Source organism: Opisthocomus hoazin, chromosome 12 (genome assembly GCF_030867145.1).
Source record: "Opisthocomus hoazin isolate bOpiHoa1 chromosome 12, bOpiHoa1.hap1, whole genome shotgun sequence".
NCBI classification, from domain to species: Eukaryota; Metazoa; Chordata; class Aves; order Opisthocomiformes; family Opisthocomidae; genus Opisthocomus; species Opisthocomus hoazin.
The window spans coordinates 18,801,740-18,826,668 of NC_134425.1; the positions used below are offsets into that span (position 1 = coordinate 18,801,740).

The following is a 24,929-nucleotide window of genomic DNA, read 5'->3' on the forward strand; positions in this document are numbered from 1 at the left end:
GAAGTTCAGCAGGAGAACTAAAGTACTGTTTGTCTTAACCTACGGCCTGAAACTACTGGAGAAACAATGTCTTGTCTACCCTTTGTAGTTTGACATATGAGGCTTTTTTTCCAAAACTTCTTTTCCAGGACTAAGAAAGATGTTAAAATAAATGAAGTCTTGAAAATTCATAATGCTGCAGGAGACTAACACCATCTTGCCTTTTTACATGTCCTCCTTCAGTATTTCTCTTAGAGTGATCACGTAGTTTAGAGATGAATTTTGTAGTAGTATTTTTCTGTACGTAACTTCATAATTTTTTTAATACTTAAAAGAAACACATTTAGACAGAAAATAGAATAACTTATTTCACATTGTGACTATTTTTGCCCCTGCCCTTTTTTTTTTTTTTCTTTCAAGAATATGGTATTGGCAGATGCTTTATCACCTTGTCCCGTTTCCCTTAGTCATTTATTCTTGTATTTCTTGGCTTTTCAATACCTCCCAGATTTTCAGCCATAAGTTAGAATAGTTGTTTGGTTCATGTTCATTGAATCTTCCTGACAGTGTTGTTTGAGGCAAGTCTCAAAAGGCTGAGATGACTTAATACAAAATGTGACTTGAATCAATTACTGTAGCAAGGATTGGTGTCACTTATCGCATAAATTCATATAGTGTATGTCTTTACTTGGTAATATTTATATGTAAATAATTTTTATTTTTCATTAATATAATCTCATTCCTTCCTGCATTTGTTGTTCATAGTTATAGTACTGTTTTACACAGAATACACTATTTACTAACTGCAGGTTTTTTACAGTTGTTGTAATGGACAAATACTTACTCTGTGTCAGTAAAAGCTGGCATGTGAAATAGAGAGGCAAAAATTGTATTTCACTCGCTAAATGTTGTTGTTCTGTCCATAAATCTACCAAACAAAAATCAGCATAAATACAGTTCCAGTTTTATTCCATGGGCTAACGAAGAAGGCAATCCTGTTGTGCTACACTCACCCTACAGAAAGAGAGGGTTTGGTAAGGAAGAGGGGGAGGGTGGATGCTTTTGCACATGGTAGGTAGATTATGGGAGAGTAAGCAAAATAGTTCTCAGTTGTCTTGGAACTTTGTACTTTTTATTTACGGGGAAAGACAGTGATGGTTTTCTTTTTTTCTCCCTTGCTACCTGGTTGGTCTTCAAGGGCTCTTTCTGTGAGTTTATGTAGGAGGTGAAAAACTGTGGAGGCTTTTGCTGATGAAGATTCTAATTATTTTCATGTATTCATAATAGGTACAAATACTTAATGTGGAAGACAAGCGTGCAAGTTTATTCAAATTCTGATTTTGAATGGGATTACATATACTGGCACAATATGTGTTTTGACTGCGGCTCAGAAGAGTATTATTACACAGGCCTTTAGATGCCTTATAAAGCCCTTATCAACACAGAGGGCTATGTGCAACTCTGTAGTCTGCTTCCACTGTGGCTCTGTAGCCTTTCACACAAGCTGCTGTGGCATTGTTTTCCAAAGCCTCTGGGGCAGAGGTTTTCCCTCTTTCTTGTGCTGTTACTGTCATAGCCTTGTGTCATGGTTTAGCCCAGCAGCTGGCAACTAGGCACCAGACAGCCACTCTCTCACCTGTCCCCTTCCCCCGCAGTGGGATGGGGAGGAGAATTGGACAAAAGGGAAAACTCATGTGTTGAGCTACAGACAGTTTAATAAGACAAGAAAGGAAATAATAATAATAATAATGAATGTGCAACACAAACAATAACAGTACAGTTTTCTCACTGCCTGACGACCAATTTGCAGCCAGTCCCTGAGCAGCGTTCATGGAACCTGGAACTTGTGAATTTCACAAATTTCACAAAATCCCAAAAAAAGACAGAACTGGAAAAGTTCGAACTCCTAGACAAGAGAGGATTTCAACTCATGGAATAGAGAAAGAGCCTCCTGCCCCCCAACGAGCCCCCATCCATAAATGGAGCATGGCGTCCATGGTGTGGAATGTTTCCCCTGCCCAGCTTGGGCTAGCTGCCTGGCTGTGCTCCCTCCCAGCTCCTGCACGCCTGCTCATCAGCTGAACATGGGAGACTGGAAAAAGCCCTCAATTTCATAGCAACAGCTGAAACCATCAGCATTATCAACATCCTTCTCCTGCTAAATCCAAAACACAACAGCTACTGGGAGGAAAATTAACTATCCCAGCCTAAACCAGGACACCTTGCTACTGAAAACCCTGATGTTGTTGTGATAATGTGGTCACCAATGGTGCGAGAATCACCTCTTCTCTCCCCGCCCCCCCTTTTCCTCCCCTTCACTTGCAGCTTTTGGGTTAAATTAAGGGAAGCAAGCTAAGCAGCAACCAGCATGCAGCACCAACCTCAATCCAAGTGTGTTCCGATCAGTGCCGATCATGCTGTAGGTGGAAACAACCAATAGAGTGTTTGAGTGGCTCCTCATGAAAAACAGTGTAGTTGTATGGGAAAACTGAATGGCAGGACCCTCCTGTCGCTTCTGTTCCCTAAAGGCTATTATGGAAATATTCCCTTTCCTCCTGCCCCTTTCCCTGCATTTCTTGCATTTTTATCTTCATTTCGGATCATAGAAGCACAGCCTGTTGAGAATATGGAGAGGCAAGATGAACAGTGCTAAGGTAGAGTGAGCTGTGCTGTTGACAGATTAGCCCATTTTGGTTCAACAAGTTGTTGAAATTGCCTGAATTTGAACAAAAACTAGTTTCCTTTCTGCATAGCATTTACAGTTTTGAAGTTAGCTTTTTAACCAGCAAGTGTAAATGAATGTTAAAAATGTGTAGAAAAACTTCTCTGGGGTTCATGTTAGAAAAAGAGTGGACTGAGCTTGCTGCTCTTGTCAGAATTTTGCTGAAAATGAGCTGGAAGTACTGAAGGAGGGATATCTTGCCTCCTTATCTCTGGAAAAAGTACCAGTTCAGATCTCAGTTTATACTGTGGGGAAAAGAAACAACATCAGCATGAGGGGCCCTTTTTCTCTGTGGGACATCTCCCAACAGATACAGGTCTTTCAGGTGTGTTATTTGGGAGAGTCCAGAAGACTCAATTGCTGATGTGTTTCACCATATTCTGTGAAGTCCTGCCTTCTCTGCCCATTCACAAGGCTTATTTTACTTGTTCGTATTTGCTTTCTAACTTTTAGCCCTCAGTGTTTCTAATGTATTTTCTTCTCAATTGCACTAATGCATTACATTTTTCCCATAGCTGCAGAGAATTAAAACCTTACTGGTGATGATGTGTCTGAATTGAAAGTGACTCTTGTGGAGTCCCAACACGTATATGAGCCAGGCTGCTGTGTATAGGAACAGTGGCATTACAGATGATTCATTTTTAGTGAAGATGTCATTTGATACATAAACTCTGCAAAATTAAAACTAACCTGATGTCAATTTTTGAAACATTTCAAAACCCTTGAGACTAGCATCTCAACCACGTGTTTCCTGCTGAGTTCAAGCCTCTAAACTGAAAAACTGTTTTGTAAAAATAGCTACGTTGTGTATCATGCCCTGGGGGTCAACAGGAAAGATTCCAGCATTAAAAAGATACTGTGGGCTATTTTGCTGAAAGCAGTAGAATATGTTCTCAACGAAGTATGTAATGTTTTACCAAGCAACTCCCACGAGTGCCGATGGGAATTACAAAGGCTAATACTTGCATGTCAGATTGACAGTTAACATTTATATCATTCTAACCTAAAATATGAATTCATAGTATTTAAGTACATGATATGAGAGTGTAACTTCGGGACTTGCAAAAAACACAGGAAAAATTGGAAGGAGAAGAAGCATTGTTATCAAGGGTTTGGCCAAGGGAGGAGAGTGAGACAGTGCTTTTGTTCCTTAGAAACCTGAATAATTTTGAGAAAAGCTTACTTTTAAAACTCTTCCATGTGAAAGAAGGTATATTGTTATAACTAAATTATTTCACTTAATCCTTAAGCTTTTTCTCACATCTTACTGAGAAATCATTGTGAAGGTAGCTATGCATTAGTGGGTATTAGTGTAAGATCTGTGTAACCTTCTACTGATAAGTTTGTGTTTAGTCATTCAGATCTTCCATCCTCTGTATTCCTCTCTTCCCTACCTCCCCCCAAAACAGAAAGCTGTACTTAGCTAGTCATATCTTTCTATTTAGAAGCACACAGAGTGTAGATTTTTGAACACTGTAGGTTCCCTTTTAATGAAAGTAGGAATGTTTTGATTTTTTTAATCCATACACCTATACCAGATCAAAGACAAGTAGTTTTCTATCCCTCTCTTTCTCTTTGTTAATACCAAAGATTTCCCTATACAACATAAATTATTTTCTACATTTTAAAATGAAGTTTTCACACATAAGTTAATATGAAAAAACAAGTTTATAGTTTTTATAATTACATTGGATTAGGTAGAATATTTTGTTCTTTTTCTGTGTTAAGACCAAAAGGAAAAGCTGATGCAAGAGAACAAAGACCTGCAGTTATGCTACCTGGAACATAAGAAACAACTAGAAGAACTGAAAAATCTCGTGAAGTTTTTGACCAAGGTGAACTCTATTTCTGTTTAGAATATGAGCAAAAAAACTCATGCTATGTTTTATGCATAGTGCAAATAATTCTTGAAAGTAAAAGAATACAGAAATAGAACAGTGTTTATTCATTCATGATACCAAGCAAAATGTCATGTCTAGTGATTCTGAATGTATTTCTTCAATATTCATTCACATCTGATAACTCCTTTTCATTAAGTATTTCTGTTTCAGGAAGGCGATATCGATGTGGCAGAACTCAGTGAAGCCCTGTCGCTTATAAAGGTGACTCACAAAGAATGAGCATGCGGGGGATTGGAACTAGATGATCTTTAAGGTCCCTTCCAACCCAAACCATTCTATGATTCTATATATTTTGCAGTTATTCTATTTATTTATTTGTTTGTTTTAAGCCCGTCGTTGACTATTACATGTTTTCTACACAATGCCTGGGATTTTGAAGGGCTGAATTTCTGCATCTTTTAGTAGGTAGTGCTTCAAGCTCACATGTGTCCTTTTGTCATTTTTCAGTTACAGTGAAGCAGTACTTCTGTTTGTTTATTAAAACAGAAAACCCAAAATACCCAGAAAATGTTCTATTTTTTTCTCTTGCACGGAAGCTGTAATTTTATTGTTTACAGCAAAATTGAAAATGAAGTGGGAGTAGGGGGAAGAAATCAGTGGAAACATAAGATTCCCCTGTTCCAGTGACTTATCTTTTATTTTCTTGAGGAAGTGTTTACTGTAAATAGATTTTTTTTTCTGCTACTGAAATGCAAATGGTAGTTCTATAATGATAATGAAAAAAAGAAAGCAAAAAAAAAACCCCACCCCGAAACCTATATGGAAATTAAAACCCCAGTATTAATAACAGAATCAATATGGACTTGAGAATAATAATTCAGGTTTTGTACATTCACTGAAGGAGGATTATTAATTATATAAAAGGCAAATATATTAAGGGGTTTGTATTTTTATTAGATAGACAGGAGTGATTGCATCCAAACATTTCGTACATTTTAATTGGTTCCTGATAATCATGAGATTACATTACTGAATACATTCCTGACACTGGTCTACCTCATTCCTATTTTTTGTGTTAACGCATGCTCAAAATTTACAAAGTTAAGCTTACTGTGGTGTTGTTGTTCCAAAATTATATCCCATTGTTACATTTAACTAGGCACAAATACATACAAATATTCTGCAGAAGTTTGTTCTAGTAATTTTTTAACTTTTCTCCAGATTCAAAAGCAGCAGAAGAATGGGGACCTTATGTTTTTGGAAAAAGTAGATGATGATATCCATAAAGATGTCAAACGCTCCATGCGGGAGCTGCAAGTAACACATGCAGAAACAGTGCAAGAACTGGAAAAGACAAGGAATATGTTAATTGTGCAGCACAAAATTAACAAAGATTACCAGGTATTACACTCTACTCACCGTGGAAAATAACCATAATAACATTTTAACATTTGTAGCACTGGAACTTGTCATAATTAAGACTTGCATATTCAGCAACAAAGCCAATCTGTTTATAAGTATCATAGTTTAACCCAGTAGCTGGCAACTAATATAACGTAACAGAAGATTTACTGTTGTTGAAAGTATTGTTTAAAAAGAGTGAGATCCAAATGACTGTAACTTTAATCTTAACTCACCCTGATCTGAGCCCTCAAATCATGCCTCCTTGGGATTCTCTCTGAGCTAAGTGCAAGGGTAGTTATCAGGTAAGCTTCCTTTTCCACAACAGTCTGCTTTTACTCTCTTACGCTGGATTATTCCAGATCATATTTTGACTTTTAATTCAATTAATCTAAGTTTAAAATAGCAAAATCATTAAAGAAACTATTAGGAACATTGTCCTGAAAGAATACCTAGTCTGTTTTTCTTAATCATGTTTTTAGATTTTTGCTGAAATTCAAACTGATTGCTATATTGCTGAATTAAAAATTGCTGCTGCTTTTGCATACTCTAAATGTTCTTTCCTCAAATATAACTATTTTAATTTGTAGCCAAAAGCATGTGCAGCATCAGTGCAGACAAGCCTCAGAAGTCCTTTTTACGTGCAAATTTTTTTCAGACTGAAGTAGCAGCAGTGACACAAAAGCTGGAAAGTCTACAGAAAGACTGTGAGTTCAAACTGGAACAGTATGTCCATCTTCTTGACATTAGAGCTGCACGCATCAGAAAACTGGAAGGTATCTTTAAAGTATATTCTTCTTTAAGTTTTTATATATTTTATCTCTTGCAAACTGTTGTTGTAAGTTTGTTCTTCAGTTGAAAGTCAGTTCCTTCATGGAAAACTATCTGTGTTGCTATTTCATTGACTGAAACGATAAAGTTATTAATCAAACAAAATTCAACAAAGCAGTTTATGTGGCAACTATTGCTGAATGAGGAAAAAAAACTACCAAGCTTAGATTTATTTTTTTTCCCTCCAATAAATCATACATTTCTGGTCAATCTTTTATTTTGCTGTCCTATTGTTACATAATCATTTTATGTGTTGCTAAATACCCCAAAGTCATGCTATAATACACTTACGGAATATTTCAATATGATTAATTTAAAATGCTGTTTTAGTGGCTTCGATGTGTAAAAGGTGCATAGGAAGCCTGAAACAGGATACCTTACAAACCCCAATGTCGTAACAATTTTCATGTTTTGTTTCCAAGTTGCATCCCCTGTACTAAAGGACTGCCTAATGATTTTATGTCCTAATTCTGTAAGCATGTATTTTGATTTGTTCACCGTTTACCACCTGTGAGGCCAGGCAACATGTAAAGGTCTTTGTTGGTAGTTCTGTCCACTCAGCATATTACAGAGGTTAAAAGTCAGATGTACTCTCTCTTTCCCTGGCAAATTTGGTTCAAACCTAGAGAAATATGTATCTTAAGTCTCTGCTACATTTGCATGGTGATACTTATTTTGATCATTGCATAAGACTTCTGGATTTTTGCTTGTTAACTCCCTTGTAATCTGTTATTAATTGTTACAGGGCTGTGTCTATTTTTGTGTACATTGAAGCAGCTCCATTGTGGAGGTATTCTTGATTGATGTCAGTGTGCTAAATGAGCGGTAGATACATGATTTTAAATGTGCTATTTCTTTTTTGGTAATGTCTTCAAGAAAGTAACTTTATTAATTGCATTATGCTTTTGTCCTCTCCACTCAGTCATTAATTGTATTTGACTTTTAAACAAGGCAGTCGTATTGCAGCTCTGTTTTATTTGTTGCAGCCCAACTAAGCGATATTGCCTATGGTACAAAACCACGTAAATCCAGGCCAGAAGTATTGCCAGGTGTTCCCATGGATGAATTTGACGAAACTTTATATTTAGAAAGAGGAGAGAACCTTTTTGAAATTCATATCAGCAAAGTGATCTTCTCTTCTGGAGCTATGCACGCTTTTGGTGACGATGAACCTGCAACTTTTTGTACTTATGCATTCTATGACTTCGAACTTCAGATAACCCCAGTAGTTTATGGGCGTACCCCATCATACAACTTCACTTCTCAGTATCTTGTGAAGGCCGATGACTGCTTCTTGCACTACATAGAGCAAAACAGTATCACACTTGAGGTTCATCATGCATATGGCATAGATTATGAAACAGTTGCTGCATGTCAGCTGAAGTTCCATGAAATCTTGGATAACAATGGGAAGATCTACAGCACAGCAAATTTAATTGGTAATTAACATATCAAAAACTGTTCTGTCTGAGGCAGTATTGTGACAATTAAGTAATGCATATTTGGCCAACAATGAATTAATGTATTACTACTTCAAAAGGGAAAGAAAAAAAGATTTACACAACATGATATTTTCTGTTGGACGTGCAGCATGTTCTGGTGATTCTATGAGCAGTTGTGAGAAAGCTCTGACAGGTGCAATTTTGCCCATAATGGCTGAGGACAAAGATGGTGTTAATACAGTGACTGTGAAGTATGTGATATTATAAGTGTGTGACATGCTGGAAATGGCATGAGAGAATCTCGCCTGAAAATAGCAAGTCATGCTTTGTCTTGTATAAAGGTTACTTGCAAAGTGTTAATACTACACAGGTAAAGAATTTTAATAAAAGATATGATCACCTTAATCAACAGAATTATACTAAAACAACATGGAGAAAAGTAGTTAGTAGAGCAGTGTACTTGATTTCATTGTAGTACTATTCATATGTTAGAATTCCTCTATGAATACTGTAGAGAAGACATTTTAAAATAAGACTGATATTTGATTTCATTTTGCTTTATTATATGTTGTTAATTGTGTTTTTAGTTGTTTAATGCAAGTTTCTTTAATCCTCTGAGACTGTTAGTGATACAAGGAGGCTCTACTTATTTCAACTGTGAAACATACAGTAATTTCAGTGAAGTCTTCTAATATATGTAAATGAAATTAAATTATTCTACTTTGCATATGCAATTTCTCTGTTTGGCAGTTCATACATTAAAATCAAAAACATTTCTGCATTATAAGACTGCCAAGTACCAGTGCTTTGTATCTGACCCAAGCGTCATAAGTATATCCCCTTGTTCCTTATCAATAAATAAAGGAAGAAATGGTTACAGTAGTTGTAATTTAAACTGGTAAGCCAAAGGTCTTCATATAGTAGTCGTAAGGCATCAAAAAGTTGTGAATGATGGTGATTACCATTAATAATATTTCATGTAGTAGCATAATCTATCTTTTAATTTAATTCATTATTTTGAAATAATTTTAACACATCCCGGACAAGCCTTTTTTTAAGAAGTACTTAATATTCTGTGCGGCTTACTTTTTTCTTTTAGAAGTATTTAGTCAGGTCAGTATTTTCAGAGACCTTTAACTGCCTGATTTTGTCGAAAATCTGGTTTGATAAGCCATTATAAACTGGTATTTTTGCCAGTAATTTAAAATGCATTCCACTTTATGGGACATTTCCAACTGTTGACATACAACACTGTCCTAAACTTTATTTGCCTTAAAGAGTTTAAAATAATGAACTTGACTCTATAGCTTGGACAGTAAATGTTGCAAATTACAATATAAAAAAAATGATCATGTTTTGGTTTTGGATCATACACGTAGAGCCAGAGGAGTTCTTGTTTCTAACATGAAATCATCTCATGTCACGAACGTTCTAATAACTTCAGTACTTTAATGTTGAAAAGAAAGTTATTACAATCCTATATGTATTTATTCCTTAGGAGTCAATGATAACGCTCAAAATTATGGTACCATAGAATACTGGATTTGGTTACGAGTTCCTATGGATCAAGCTATTAGACTCTACAAAGAGAGGTCAAAGACTCTGGGGTATAAAACATCCAATTTTAGGGAACGTGAACAACCATCCCAGGTATGTTTGGGTTTGTGCTTAGTAGCTTTCATAAAATAAGCTGTTCAAAATTACTTTTTCAGTTCAAATAGTTCAATTCAAGTCTTGATGTATTCAAGGTTAACAATGTTAAAGGTTCTTGACCTGGAAAATATCTTTAGTAGTTAACTTGTTTTTCATCTACAGAGATAAAGAACCAGTTGAATTATAGCTTTCCTGAAGAGACTAAGTCTTAAACTTCAGGTATTTATTTTTACTGAAATTGGCACTAGAATGTATGAAATTATTATATTTCATTTTCTTAACATTTTGTTCTAGTACAATATTCAGGAATGTTAAACCAACTGGGTGTCAGATCAGAATAACAGGTGAAGTGGTTGTTCAGAAAGATCCCAAAGTTCTTGTGTTTGGGTATTATGAGACTGAGTATTAATGTTTGAGTAGTATGAGACTGAGATTCTCTCATGGGTTGTTTTGGGATTTTTTTTTTTTTTTTTTTTTTTAGATGGGTAGTGAAGAGAATTTCGATCATATAATGCACTGTATATTCGTGTTTAGATAAGGTTCAGGAGAAGAAGGGTCTCTCAGACATCTTTAGCAGTTGTTTAAGAAATAAAAACAATCAGGTTGAAATGTATAAATTAAAACACTTTAAAGTTTCTAATGGGCAGGTTTTTTTTATCTGTGGCTGTTTAAATTACTGTAAGTCTGGAGTAACTTTAATGTTTTATATTATTCCATAACATAATTTTATATTATACTAAAATCTCAATGGATTCCATGATGTAGGGTATGAATTCTGTTAAAGATCAGTGTAGGCATTTTCACAATAATTTCACTTTTGATAACATTGTAACATTTGCTTTAAATCTGTTTTTTAAAAGAATCAAAGGTATTTTGAACTACCTCATGAAATGTGGCTGTTGTTAAATGCCAAAGTCTGTTATTTAGTTTTTTTTATTTTTGATGATGATATTTCTAGCTGTGTTACCAATCCAAACACAGTTGAAAGGTAAGGCATGTGAAGCAGAGCGCTTTGTTGTAATTATTGTAAAATTGCCAATTCAGACATGGTAACTGAAATATACTGATTATATGGGAGAAAATAAAATAGGAAAAATGGCAGAAAGAAAGAACAGCTTCTACAGAGCTGTTTGCAACACCGCAGTTTTCAGAAATATTTCATGGCAGAAACTAAAAGTCATATAGCTATAGCAGATGGTTACATTATGTTAAGGGTTCTGTCAATCTGCAACTGCAAAAGTAACTTCAGTTGTGCATTCCAAAATTTAAGCTTTCAGTAGTTAAACTTATATATAAAATTTTCTGTCGTGTATAGCAGCAGAAATCATGGAAATATAAACTGTACATAAATTGCTATAATTTTTTTTTTCCAGTCTGTGGGTAGCCAGAAATAGTAGTCTTAAGGTTCCATATTAAGGGCATAAACTGTCACATAAAAATATTTAACATTTTATCACACAAAATCAAATTGATTCATGTTTCCCCATATACCAGAAGACAGAACTCTGGCTTCCACAAGCAAGATAATTATGTACAATTAATGAAAATAGCTGTGACATATAACAGTAAAAAAGGAGAGCCTTTTGAGATCAGTATAGATGGGAATTACTCATTGAAGATAGTCATGTTATTTGTTTTCTTGTTATTCTTTAATTTTTATTAACATTAATTTCCCAGTTTGCCAAGTATGGGTTCCATAGTACCTATAAACCATGCTGATAGGTAGTTCAAAACATTTGTGATAATGAGATTTTTAATTTACTTCAAACATATATTATTACTCTTCATATGCTGATTTCTAATTTCTGTAAATTGCTTGTGTGGGTAAAGATTTTGGAGGGAGAAAAAAACCCACAGGAATCTGCAATGCAATGTTAGTTATTGAAAAGTACTTATATAAAAGGGACTACAGTTCTAAAAAATTCTTGATGCAGAATAGCTGTCAATATCAGAATCCTTAACTTTAAAGTGGGACTAGATATGAATCACTCTTAAAACTGTGATCTTCACTGCATTGTAGATAATCAGTTGACAAGTAGATCATAAAACTTTAGAAGAAAAAAACAATCACAGACCTGAAAGGATTAACCTCTTATTTCCTATACCAACAACCCAAGAGAGATGTTGTTGAATTTGTAGAACAAGTAATATTCTGACATATACAACAAACAGTAGTTGGAGTGTCATTGAAATATTTAGTTGTTTGTTCTATTTACATAGTTCTTAGAGTTCGCCAGCATAAGAATTCTAATGTTTTTAATTTAACTTCTTTTTCTTTTAAAGCAGCAGATACTCAGAACTGCCCAAGTCAGCACTTCAACAGATGGCAATTTAAATGAACTCCACATTACAATAAAATGTTGTAACAATCTACAATCCCGAAGAAAACATCTTCAGCCAAATCCTTATGTTGTCTACAAGTTCTTTGATTATGCAGACCATGATACTCCCATCATTCCTAGCAGCAACAACCCACAAATAGATGACCATATGTGTTTCCAAGTGCAAATGAATGCAGATTTAGACCGATACCTAAAATCAGAATCCTTAGCCTTTTATGTATTTGATGATGGTGAAACGGAAGAAGGTGCTTATGTAGGGAAAGCCAATGTGCCTCTTATTTCTTTAGCACATGACAAATCTATCTCAGGTAAGAATTAGACTTCTTTAAACTTAACAAAACTTAACAAAATCTTCATTTCCTGTTTCGTATCTCTCTAAATCTCTTTAGGAACTAAGCTAAAGAGGGATCTGGACAGGCTGGGTTGATGGGCCAAGGCCAATTGTATGAGATTCAACAAGGCTCAGTGCCAGGTCCTGCACTTGAGTCACAACAACCCCATGCAACGCTACAGGCTTGGGGAAGAGTGGCTGGAAAGCTGCCTGACGGAAAAGGACCTGGGGGTGTTGGTTGACAGCCAGCTGAACATGAGCCAGCAGTGTGCCCAGGTGGCCAAGAAGGCCAACGACATCCTGGCTTGTATCAGGAATAGCGTAGCCAGCAGGAACAGGAAGGTGATCGTGCCCCTATACTCAGCCCTGGTGAGGCCGCACCTCAAATACTGTATTCAGTTTTGGGCCCCTCACTACAAGAAGGACATTGAGTTGCTGGAGTGTGTCCAGAGAAAGGCAAGAAGGCTTGTGAAGGGCCTAGAACACAAGTCTTAAAAGGAGCGGCTGAGGGAACTGGGGTTCTTTTATCTAGAGAAAAGAAGGCTCAGTGGAGACCTTACCGCTCTCTACAACTGCCTGAAAGGAGGTTGTAGCGAGGTGGGTGTTGGTGGATATTAGGAAAAATTTCATCACTGAAAGAGTTGTCAAACACTGGAACAGGCTGCCCAGAGGAGTGATTGAGTCGCCATCCCTGGAGGTATTTAAGAGATGTGTACCTGTGGTGCTTAGGATGTGGTTTAGTTGGGTTTGCAGTTGGAATCGATCTTAAAGGTCTTTTCCAACCTAAATGATTGTATGATTCTAAAAACCTGTATCATTCATCTACTGTTCTTGTCTGACAGAATTTTAAACTCCAGTGAAATCCTGGAAAGAAATTTTGCATCTAAGTGTTACTTAAGTCATGGCTAGTGGAAAGTCTGTGTTGGAGCTTTGAAACCAACGAATGCATTGTTGCATTTTAACTAAAATTTTAAAGTGGTCTTTGTTTTTGTGATTACCCGTCAACTGCAATGAATCTGAACAGGACAGGATGCCTGTACCTTACAGGGTCGTTTGCAGTAGTAGGATTTTTTTCCCCTCATAACATTTTCTGAGATTCAAGAGAAAGAAGTAAGTATTTTCTTTAAAATTCACAAGTAAAAAATAATTAAATCAAAGGAATCTGGTGTCCAAACATTCATTTATCATGGTCCTAACAAGGATGAAAAGTCTTTTAAATCCTTTTATATTCTCTGTACTGGCCCAGGTATGGAATAATTTGATACATAATTATAATCGGAATGATGTGTCACTCTAGCACTGACTAAATTTATTTGCTAATCAATTATTGATGGGATTTTTTTGTTAGCATTTTAGTCATCTGTTTGCATCTGTCTTGTACCATGTTTTTTTGCCTTAAGAAGCCTACCAAATTTACCAGTTATATTTCTCACTACTATATTATGAGTATCTTTCATTATTAGGTAGAACAGCCCTGTTAGTCTTAACATCAGGTGGGAAGGGGTGGCTGAAAGCTGGCTTCCCAAATTTACTGCTTTCATAATTGACAAGATAGCGGTGAAACAAAAAAAAATAGTTGTCTTGAAATAACTCTTAAAAAAAAAAAATCAAGCATTTCTTTCTGGTTCAAGAGCATCTGGAAATATTTGATATCTTCATTTACTAGTCCTTTTTTATGTTCTAATGATACAAAATGTTTCCTGGCATATACATACTTTCTCCCGCCTTTTCTTCTGATGTTGCTGCTACTTCTTTTTTTGGGACTGATATGCTAATTTATAACATGGTTTCTTTCTTTACATGTCTTTTTATCTGTCTCATTAGTTTCCTTTTTGGGTTTTGGCTAGTGTACGCTTAAAATAAATTAGAAAATTGAGGTGACAGGTTGGCCTCTTTGAGGGGAAAAAACAGATCAAGAGCTACACTTGGAATCTTTAGAATTAGTGTCAACTGGAATTCCTGATAGGATCTAGTCCAGCCTCCTGACCCAATCAGAGCAAGTTTCTCAGAACTTTATCAAGTTAAATTTTGAATATATCAGAGGACAGAGATCTAGTAACTGTCTGGTCAATCTGTTCCAAAGTTTATCACCCTCATAATAAGAACTTTTTCCTTTCAGAGCCGGGATTTCCCATGTTCCAGCTTGTGGCTGTTGACTGCTGTTGGCTCTGTACCTCTGGTTCTGTCTTTTCCACACCCTCCTATTAGGTGGCAATAAGATCCCCTCTGAGCCTCCTCTTCTGAAGGCTGAACAAATCACTCCTTTCAGCCTCTTCTGTGTCATGTGTTTCAATGCCCAGAAGCTCTTTGTAGCCCTCCACTGGACCTGCTCCAGAATGTCAGTGTCTTACTTGTGCTGGAGGGGGGCAAAACTGGACACAGTATTCCAGATGCCATCTCACAGGTGTTGAATAGAGAAAGTATGAAATTTTCCTGGGCCTGCTTGACTGCATTCTTGCTAATGCAGGCCAAGGTGCAATTGGAATTCTTTGCTGCGGAGACACAGCTTGGCTGTCTTGTATTATTTTTGTCAAACAGAACCAGATCTTTTTCTGCAAGGCTGCTTGTGGCCAAACCCCAACCTGTACTGCTACTTGGGGCTATTCCTGAGCCAATGCAGGACTTTGCATTTGCTTTTGGTGAACTTCATGAGGTTTTGGTCAGCCCATTTTTCTGCTGTGGGAATAGCAGCCCTGCGTTCAGTGCATCACCTGCTCCCCGCAAGTTGGTATCAGCTAAAAATTTACTATGGTGTTTATAATACAAAAACTGCTTAATGATTATTCCGTTGTCAACTATAAGACATTCATGAAAATTTTAGTATATGATTCTATAATTATCCCATATAAATGGGTAATAGCAGAAAATTTGTTAATGAATTTAGGGTGTTTCTTCTTCGATAAAGATTTAGCAACTCGCAGATTTTTAAAACCCTTCTATTTTCTTTAACAAAAGTTAGTATTAGTAAAATGTGGAAATGATTTAGTTAGATCTTTTGAAAGATGTCAGTATGAATTAATTATCTGGTATTTGATTATCTCGGAAATCTACAGGACATCTTGAATGAACACAGTAATCCAGTCAATTCTAAATCCTGTGTTCTTGAATGTCCACAGTGTTGTATTGGATATATTTGGATCTACAAAACACAGTATTTTGACACTATTTAGCTTCTAAAATGAAGGCTGTTAAGTTTCTTAATTCCTGAATCCCATTCTGTTTTGCATTATATTTTCATATACATGTATAGAACAAGATAATTCAGACAAGATTTGCATTTTGCTTTCAGGTGCTTTTGAACTAACAGATGCTGAAAGACGTGCTGCTGGTGGTACCATCACAGTTGAATTAAAATGGAATTCTGTCTACCTGCCACCAAGTGGATCAACAATGGCTGCAGACTTATCGAATTACATTGAAAATGAGAAATCAGTGGCAGCTAAATTACCAGCAGAGGAAAAAATGCAGACTCCAGCCGTGTCTCCTTCTTTTACTTCATCAGTGACAGTAAGTAATTTAACAAACTCACAGAAGTTAAGAGATATAAAAGACCTATTACAGTAGGTCATTTAGTTCTTCCCTGATCACCAGGATTTGTCCTTACTGTAAAATAATGCATAGTACAAGTATTTCATATAACCACCATCTTGGACTTCCTTTGGGAAGTGAAATCTTTCTTGTGTCCAAAGTTTTTTCAAATCTTTTATAATGGTAGATAATTGGTAAGCAAAAGGACGGGGAGAAAAGGGAGGAGAAATAACAAACATAAAATGTCTTCCCTATAAATTTAGTTCCTGTTAATTCTCTTTCCAATGTAGATGTCCTACGTAAAATATAGTCACACGCTTGTGCAACTTCAGAGCTATGGTGGAAATATATGACAGTCATGATATCGGCTGTTGTTTCTGTGGTCTCTTAGAAACTCTGACAGGACTCAGTCAGTTGGGGTAGCTTTGAGATAAAAGAATTCTCAAGCAGCCAGACCCAAGCCATATATACAGATACAGAGGTGTATCTGCACCACACTCTTTGTTTTTCAGGTGCCTGGAGCGTGGTGCTAAGATGCCCAATAGCTTCTTAAAAATTGCTCATAAATTAAAAGTAGCAGAAGGATTTTTTTTTGTGTATAAAAATCAGTGGAAATGGAGGATAATTTCTATGCTCATCAAGAGAGTAAAGCATGAAGAGTAATAAAAAACTTTTTGTCTTTTGTATTATAACATCATCACAGAAATACTTCTGGTTTGTTTTGTTAATTTTGCAATTATTACCAGTCTCTCTTCTGTTTCTGTGTTAAAATTCTCCAAAGGGAGTGGCATAAGGAAACGTTTCAAAGATATGGTAAGCCCACAGAACAAGAAAAGAAATCAAGCCCTCCATAAACAATACTAGTAAATCATTCCACCACATATATGATACCACTGACTTCAGTCCTACAATTTTTTCTCACCTGGACCTCACATTGCATTCCATAGATGTTCTGTGTAGTTTTATATCCATTTGTGGCTGAATTCAGGAAGGTATCTCCATTTGGGGAGCGTTGCTTATTCAAACAGCATCTACATCATCGTGCCTGTTTAGAATTGAATGTAGTAGTGCAGTTAGATTTAGCTTTGAGAAAAATCAGGGTCCCTCAAAATTTATTGTAAAATAAGATTAGAATATGGCAATAAATGTTTTTCTACTGTACTTGTTTTATTACAGAAACCAACACCCAAACCAAGGCAGCGTGCAGCTCAAGCAGACAAGAAAAAATCTTTTCTGGATCTTAGTACAAGACAGATGGCTGTAAGTTTTAAGTATTTTGCTCATGCATGTTGAAGCAAGAAAGGCTACTTATGTCTCAGTATGGACAATTTGTAGAACTAATAACCGAGAACACTCAATTATTTTAGCAGCGCAAGACTGGGATTTTCCAGGCAATGAATGATAGCATAGTACTGCATATAGGTGGGGGGATACAATACAGTACGAAAGTACTGATAGAACCAAATAATGAAATAGCTGGGGCTTCTCTGATGTCTGAATCTTATGGAGAAATGGCAAGAGAGTGTCCATGCAAGAGAATGAGAAGTTCAGCAGATTAAAACTGTACAGAAACAGTGTGTTTCATTTTTCTGTTCATTTTCTGAATAGCAGAGAATCTAGTTCTTGGATATTAATGTGACACATGCCAAAGCAAATAATTGTTTTGCGAAAAGGAGACTCACTAAAAAGTGGGATGAATGGTTTGACTCGCCCAAACCATTTGTAAGAATTGTCCAGCCTCGTAGGTAGAAGCTACAGCAGAGGACAGAAGCAGTAATGCTAATGCAGTGAAGCAGAGGATGGCATAATTTCCTGTCCAAATGCTTCTCCACCAGTAAATTTTTACCTACATTTATGTGTAGTCCACTATATATTAAAGGCTTCCCCTTATTTTACCTGTAACTTAGGGCTCTGTTGTTGAAAATAACATGGAACTTGCACAGAAGATGGATGCTTCAAGAGTTCCAAGTGTTTCAGAGGTATGAGATTATTCAGGTTTTGCGGTTTTACATAATATATTGCATTTGAATTCAATGTGTATGTTATTTTTTCAGAGTAATGCACCAAAAGTCAAACTGCAGTAAAGAACTGATTCCTTGTGATGACAATCTTCTTTCTTGGGCCATTAGAAAATTCTGGAGGAATATCGCTACTTACGTCCTTCTGTGTTTGAATGAAGTTTATTTTGTCTTTCCTCTAAAAATTACCATTATATAGCAGAGGGAAATGAAGAAGAAATGGAGTAACTTTGGAATATTGCTCAGTATGTAGCATTCCAAGGGGAAGAAAAGTATGAAATAGTGAAATTTGTAATGGTCCGATTGGTTGTGAAAGTAAGTTGTGGCAAATTGGCCAACTGTAGTTTCTAGTGGTGTAACACAACATTTAATCACTTGCTGTTTTCTTTCTTTTACTTTTCTACTTTAAAGCTCATCTGGGGCTTTGATTGAGAAGTTAATTCTCACTTCCACCACATCAGGTGGCATTGGGCAAGTTAGAATAATCAAAAAGTATTCTCTCTCTGAAAATTTTATCCACAAAATGCAACTCTGTCACTGAAGGAATTAAAAAGAATGGCCGAACATTGTCTAAAACACACTGGTATGACACATCATCTGTGCTAAGGAGGAGCACAAAAGACTTGAAGTCAGTTTTCTACAACATGAAAACTTCAAGGATAACCTTTGTTTGTAGAATAAGGCTCTTAAGTGATTGTTAACATTGCTTTGCTTTGTGTGGCTTCGAATGTGATACAGAAGAAATAACTCTTCAGGTCCAGTTTTGGAAAACCTGTATGTTCTGTGGACAGCTGCATGTTACCTCATGGATTCTGAGGGTGGAAAGTGAGGCATCAGTATCTGTGTGGGAAAGTCAGTCCTAGAGGAGAATTGATGGATAATAAATAATGCATAGGTCTCCAGCAAACTTCCATGGAAGATGCCATGTCTGTAATGTTGTATCCGTTGATGAGGTATTATTCCGTGTAATTGTACTCAAGCAGAAAGAAGGGAATAAGATTACTTCAGAGTAAGTTAAGCACTAAAGATATTTTACCTTAGGTAGCATGTTCATATTTTGTAGCAAAGCACATTCTTTGTCATATTATTTTAGTTTTCTTTTGAAGCAGAAAATACGGTGTAATTTAAGTTGTAAGATTACCAAATGAGTAAGGTGGTGGTGGTTTGGTTTTGTGTGGTTTGGTTTTGGTTTTTTTTTTTAAAGTGAGTCTTGTAGAACTGAAAGAGCTGAAATATAAATGAATCTGGAAACTTAACAGGCTGTATATATGTTGACAGGTACCAAATGATTATAACAGTTATGTTTTCACAAATATACATCGTTAGGGAATTGTCTTGCTACTGTATCAATTATTTGTTACTGGAGTTGACAGCTTCTCATTGTTTCTGCATTGCATAAGCAATATAATTGTTTAAAGGCTATGTATAATGAATGTGAGCCGTAACTCTTCAAGTTTTGAACTTTAGTAACTTTTACTATTCGAGGAGTGTTATAAAGACTGTAAGTTTATCTATTTTTATATAGCATGTGGTACATGAGGTTAAGCAAGAAAAGCTAGCAGATGGTAAGGCGAAGGAGATGGCTGAAGAAATTCCACAGGAAAAAGAAAGCATCTCTGATCTGTCAGAGGGGCAATTGTCCAACCAAAGATCAGTTACCTCTGGAGATGGGACAGAAATAAGTGAAGAATTGGAACCAGAAGGTAGAATTCATTTTTATGAATAAGTAACTGTACTTTTTTAAATAAATCTATGTCTCTTTCCATTTTCATAAGCATTTCTTACTAGCAGTGGGAGCTGCCTCATTATGAGAAGCTTCATGACAGAAATGATATTCTGGTGTACTTCATAGCTGGAGCTGGATGGTGGATATGGTGGTGTTACTTTCTTCCCAAATGGAAACTGTATTGTAATTGAATGCAAAAATCTGATATCTGACCTAGATTCATAAAATATTAAAGGAAACCTGACTTCTATTTTAAATGTCTTCATATTCTCCCTTAGAACTATGCTGTTCTAAAGGCTACTTTAATGAATATGCTCCTTTTGTCTGCAGATAACAGCTAATGGTGATATTGGAAATCCTTTCAGACAGTGAGAGGGGTAGTCTGTCTTATCACATCTGTGACTTAAAGTTGTTAGAGGCAGATTTATTTAAAGATTATAAAAGCCAGGTCATCCTGTTCCACCTCCGAGCTTAAACTGTTCACTATTGAAATAAACCAAGTCCATGATACCAAGTAAAAGCACAAGCAGGATGCTAGAATTTTATGTTTAGTTGTTTGCAGCTTCTGCATAAGAATTCATCTGAAAAATTGGAAAAACATGATGTTGAATCCCTGTCGTGTTTAGAAGTAATTTACTCCAGAGGAAAAAGACCTGAATGCTTTAGGAAATAATCCACCTGCATACAGAGCTACTTAAAGAAAAAAAAAAAAAAAAGTACACGCTTCTTTGCATGTGCATGTTGTTAAACATAGTCAGAGGAAATCCACAAATTCAGGCCGTATTCTGATATAAAGATAGCTGTTGTTCATAGTTCAGTTCATCACAGGACTTACATCATTCCACTCATCAACTTTCATCTGGGAAACATTACTATTTTTTTCTACAAATCAGAAAAAAATAACAGTTTAGATGACTTTAAAGGTCATTGATTTGCCAGTGTTAATTTTCTGCGAGGAAAAGATTTACCTGGCATTTATTTATTAGAAAAGCAAATATACTGCTATCAGGTTTCTCGGCAAGTCTCAGAGGGACTACAAATAGGGGTTTTCTAACTACATAGATAATTTTTTTTTCTTTCAGATCAAGGTGATAGACAAGAAAATGATTCCACTCAATCAAAAACTGACAGCGATGACTGTATTGTTTCAAGTCCGGTATCCAAATATCTTAAGCAGGTGAGTCAGAGTATTTATGGCAATTATTTGGAAAGTCTAAGAAAAATATTTTAAGCCTAATGTGCTTTAAGAGTAGCTTTGCTATATTTAAGGTCAGATTTGAAGGCATTTTCAGCAAATGTATGTTTTCCTGTTTCCAGTTAAAGTAGAGACCTTTTCACCAAAAAAAAAGGGGAAAGGAAAAGTTAACCTGACCATACTGTGCATGTGATTTATAGGTTTCTTTAAATGGGTAAATTTGTTGTCATCTTTTCCCTTATTGTCGTACACACTTAGACATTTCTAATTAGTTTCAATCTGAATTCAAATTCTAGTCCTGCACAAAATCTCCCTAATGAAAGATAACTTTTGTAATGTGAATTTCTGAAGAATTTAGTTTTTTTGTTCAGTCCTACCTGTTGCCTTTATGTGGCAAAATCTGCTTTTCTGCTTCTTCCAGTGCTTTCTTTCTGAGGAAGTGGAGAATAATTTCATTTGTCAAGGCCTGTAGTAAATTTACAGTGCTTAGCTACCCACTGTGTTTCACCACAGTATGTTGACTTGATTGAATGTTGTTGAAATGGCAATTGCATAAGATTGAATTTGTTGATAACATGCAAACCTTGCATATATTTTCTAGTTCATCCACATAGTTTTCTTTTTGTTCCTGACTTCCCAGCAGTTTTAGAACTAAACATCAGTTTTCAATAAAGTTTGTACATGTACAGTATCCAATCACTTCAGTGTACTTCTTTTTCTGTTCTTAGTTGTAGGCATGTACAGTAATGATAATCCCTTGAATTGCTCTTAAAACCAGCAATTAATGAGCATAAAGTCATATATACAAAATAACACAGCATAATACCAATTTGGAAAATTTACTTTGAACAGTATTTCAGTAGTATAGTTCTCTAAAAAAATAAGAATGTTTCATACTCAGTTCTATCATTGACCGAACAATCTTAAAAAATATAAAATTAGCACTTAAAATTGATTGTAATACTTCTAACAGTTAATACTTCTCTGGTCTGTCTTAGCTTCCTTTTAAAGGACCGGGGTATACTGTTGCATCCTATCAGTCTAAACTTATTTTAATAGTCTGCAATGTGATAACCTAGAGGTAGTGTGATGATTTTTTTTTTTATCCCTTTTTCAAGGCTATATGACATTTTACATAGAAACTAGCAACAAGAAGTAACGCTTCGTATGAGAAATATTGCTCCTTTTTTTTTTTAAGTTGTAGAAGAGATTTAGAATTGCTATCACACATAGATGCTGCAGAAAGATACAGAAGGTACTTTTGAAGCTAGAATTGCATTGTTTATATGTAATATGTTAAAAAATTGTTTCACCTGTAGTTTTAAGAACTAAAATGACTGCTACTCATCACCATTAAGTCAAACTATAATACAGTTGATCTATGCATTTCTAGTCATCCTGTATTTTATTTTATCAAAACTATTTAAGCCGATTTCTGAGAGGAATTTGAGTGTAGGTTCATTTCGGGTTCGTTAAGTTTTACCTCTCTGTTCTTCTGTTCCTCTGGTAACAAAGTGCAGGTTCAAGAAGGGCAAATAAGACAACAAAGCTATAAACTATTAAGGCAACATGTCTGATACAAATTGCATTTTATAAATAGGCATTGGTATATTGGAAATCTTGGGTTGATTATAGAATACAGCATGTGAAAATTGTGATTGAATTTGTATTTTTTTTAAGATGAAAAATCACTGCCTTTTATCTTCTGAGATAAATATCCAGCTGGTACTCAAACACCGTAAATAAGACTTGTGATTTTTAGAGATCGTTATGCTAATTATCCTATAAATCTGAGTTGTATGCCAAACTGTTTAAGCTGTTTAAGATCATACTGTTTCTTTTTTCCGTGTTGCAAATTAGACAGTTCCTGGTTATTTCTTAGATATGTTGATCATAAAGGGTATCTAACAGATTTTCCAGTACTTAGCTGTACCACTTGCTTCTTTCTCTTTTCTTCTTGTCTATGATGTATAATTAATCATAGATTACTTCATTTTGTTTCATTTCATTTACAACATTTATAAGCTTCACTTTGTCGGTATGAAATGCTTGTCCCCTTCTTTCCTTTCCAAAGTGGCGTAATTAGTGTTAGCATCTTTTTTAACAGGCTACATAAAGTTTAGTGGCTGGATTAAATCAAGTCATTAACATAATGTGCTATACAATTTGCCCCTATCTCTTTTCGTTTCCAGTACATCAAAGTGCCACAGAGTGCCAGTGTAATTGGGCCTTGCTAGCTTGTCAGGTTCAGTCAGGCTGATGGCTGCTGCTTTTACTAAAAAGCTTCCAGGCATGATAATTAATAGAGAAAAGAAGTCTGAAAATGTAAAAGTTTGGACAGTTCTCTATGAATATTTCATACGTTTTGAATAATCAGAAGTTAACATTATCAATTTGATGTATAATACATTGATTAAAAGCCTTGTTTCAGATCCTCAAAATAGACATCAAAACTGGGAATTTGCATTTTCTTTGGCATGACCTTTATATGTAAAAAAAAAAAAATCTTTTCCATCCCCTCCTCCCTTTCGCCCCCATGTCTACACTGTATCCTTACAGGAGATAATATAGCATTCAGTTATGTCAATAAAATTTACTGCTGTTAGCTGCCAAGTTGTCTTAAAATGTGCCCATAAGGCAATTACTGCCAAAAACAATTTATTTGGTGGTGGTCCCATTTTTTCCATAGGTGTGTTTACGTGTCTCTTTTTTTGTTGTGATACTGTGAGTGCGTTGCTTTGTGCTAATAGCAGTTTACTGAAAACTGGCATTATCAGTTCCTGTAAATTACAGTCTTGGGGTCTAATTAATTTTGACCTGAAAGTCTCTATTAACACCGTTAAAAAGCAATACCAATTGATTGTAGTTCTGCTGGTCAGTGAAACATGTTTGTGCAAAGGTGGGAAGATGTAAAGCATAAAGCTTATGTATAGCAAAGCAATAAATACTTTTCCCTTCATTATGCCTTTTTTGTACAATTACTTGAATTGTGCATTTCCTCCTATGAGATATCTGCATTCATGGAAAAAAGAGAAAATGGTTCGGACATTGTGTTACAATTTTAAATTTTGGCTGTCTTGATTTCTCTTTACACTTATTTTCTGCAATATCTTTGGTGTACTTCAGGGAGATTGCCAATTGCTCAGTGTTTTTCTTTAAACTGACTTGTTCTGTGAATATCTAATCTGAATTTAGACAATTAAAATTTTAGGTTTTTAGTATTATGCCTTGTTGTGGAGTTGGCTTGATTCTGTGCCAGAAATACTCATCCTCTGTATTCTCTTAGTCTTGTCTCAATCTAACCTTAGTTGCTTTGTACTTCTGTAAGAAACTGGGGAAGTAGAAGTGCTGCACCAGAATATTTAATCAAACAAGGAAGAAAATTCATGAAATTAAATCAGAGTAAGATAAAAGTAATGTATTTTAAAGCTTTATAGTCAATATTTTCAAAGACTACTCATGGGTCTAAGATTGAGAAAGAGTATTTGCCATTCGCTGTCTTTAAGGTGATTTGTTGCTACTATGGTCACTGTTAGACAGGAACTGATGTAAAAGTGAGGAAGTGTGAAGAAGCCAGGAAAAACCCGAGTTGTCTTTTGCCACTAATTACTTTTGAGATGACTGGTTTGAATAGACAGTATGCTGAAATGATGAATTTACAACTTCAAGTGCTTGTCATATACTTTGAAGTAATAATTAGAAGCATATACTACAAGTCATTCTTGATGGAAGAACTGAAAGAAGGGGGCAAAATAAAACCAAAAAAACCCCAAACACCAGCTTTTAAAATTATTCCAAACAACAGAATCTTAAGTCAGTAGGTAACCCATTACTTTTCAGGTAACAAATAAAACTAATTGGTCAGATTATTAAGCAGAAAGTCAGATTTAAGGCTGAATGCATAAGTCCACAGCAAAAGC

At 35.5% G+C, this 24,929-nt stretch overlaps 1 protein-coding gene across 9 annotated transcripts in view; it reads left to right on the forward strand.

Annotated features, from left to right (window-relative positions):
- RPGRIP1L (RPGRIP1 like) overlaps positions 1-24,929 on the forward strand; it is a 77,621-nt gene that overhangs the window by 27,856 nt on the left and 24,836 nt on the right. For 4 of the 9 annotated variants that reach the window (XM_075433788.1, XM_075433786.1, XM_075433789.1 and 1 more), the window contains 12 exons: positions 4,430-4,536; positions 4,753-4,803; positions 5,764-5,943; positions 6,602-6,719; positions 7,761-8,213; positions 9,715-9,866; positions 12,153-12,519; positions 15,832-16,049; positions 17,247-17,330; positions 17,978-18,049; positions 19,614-19,791; positions 20,897-20,991. In XM_075433788.1, coding sequence (XP_075289903.1) covers positions 4,430-4,536; positions 4,753-4,803; positions 5,764-5,943; positions 6,602-6,719; positions 7,761-8,213; positions 9,715-9,866; positions 12,153-12,519; positions 15,832-16,049; positions 17,247-17,330; positions 17,978-18,049; positions 19,614-19,791; positions 20,897-20,991 — 2,075 coding nt within the window. Of the gene's footprint in view, positions 1-4,429; positions 4,537-4,752; positions 4,804-5,763; positions 5,944-6,533; positions 6,720-7,760; positions 8,214-9,714; positions 9,867-12,152; positions 12,520-15,831; positions 16,050-17,246; positions 17,331-17,977; positions 18,050-19,613; positions 19,792-20,896; positions 20,992-24,929 lie in introns of those variants that run through there. The other 5 variants (XM_075433787.1, XM_075433790.1, XM_075433792.1 and 2 more) reach the window with 5 other exon arrangements.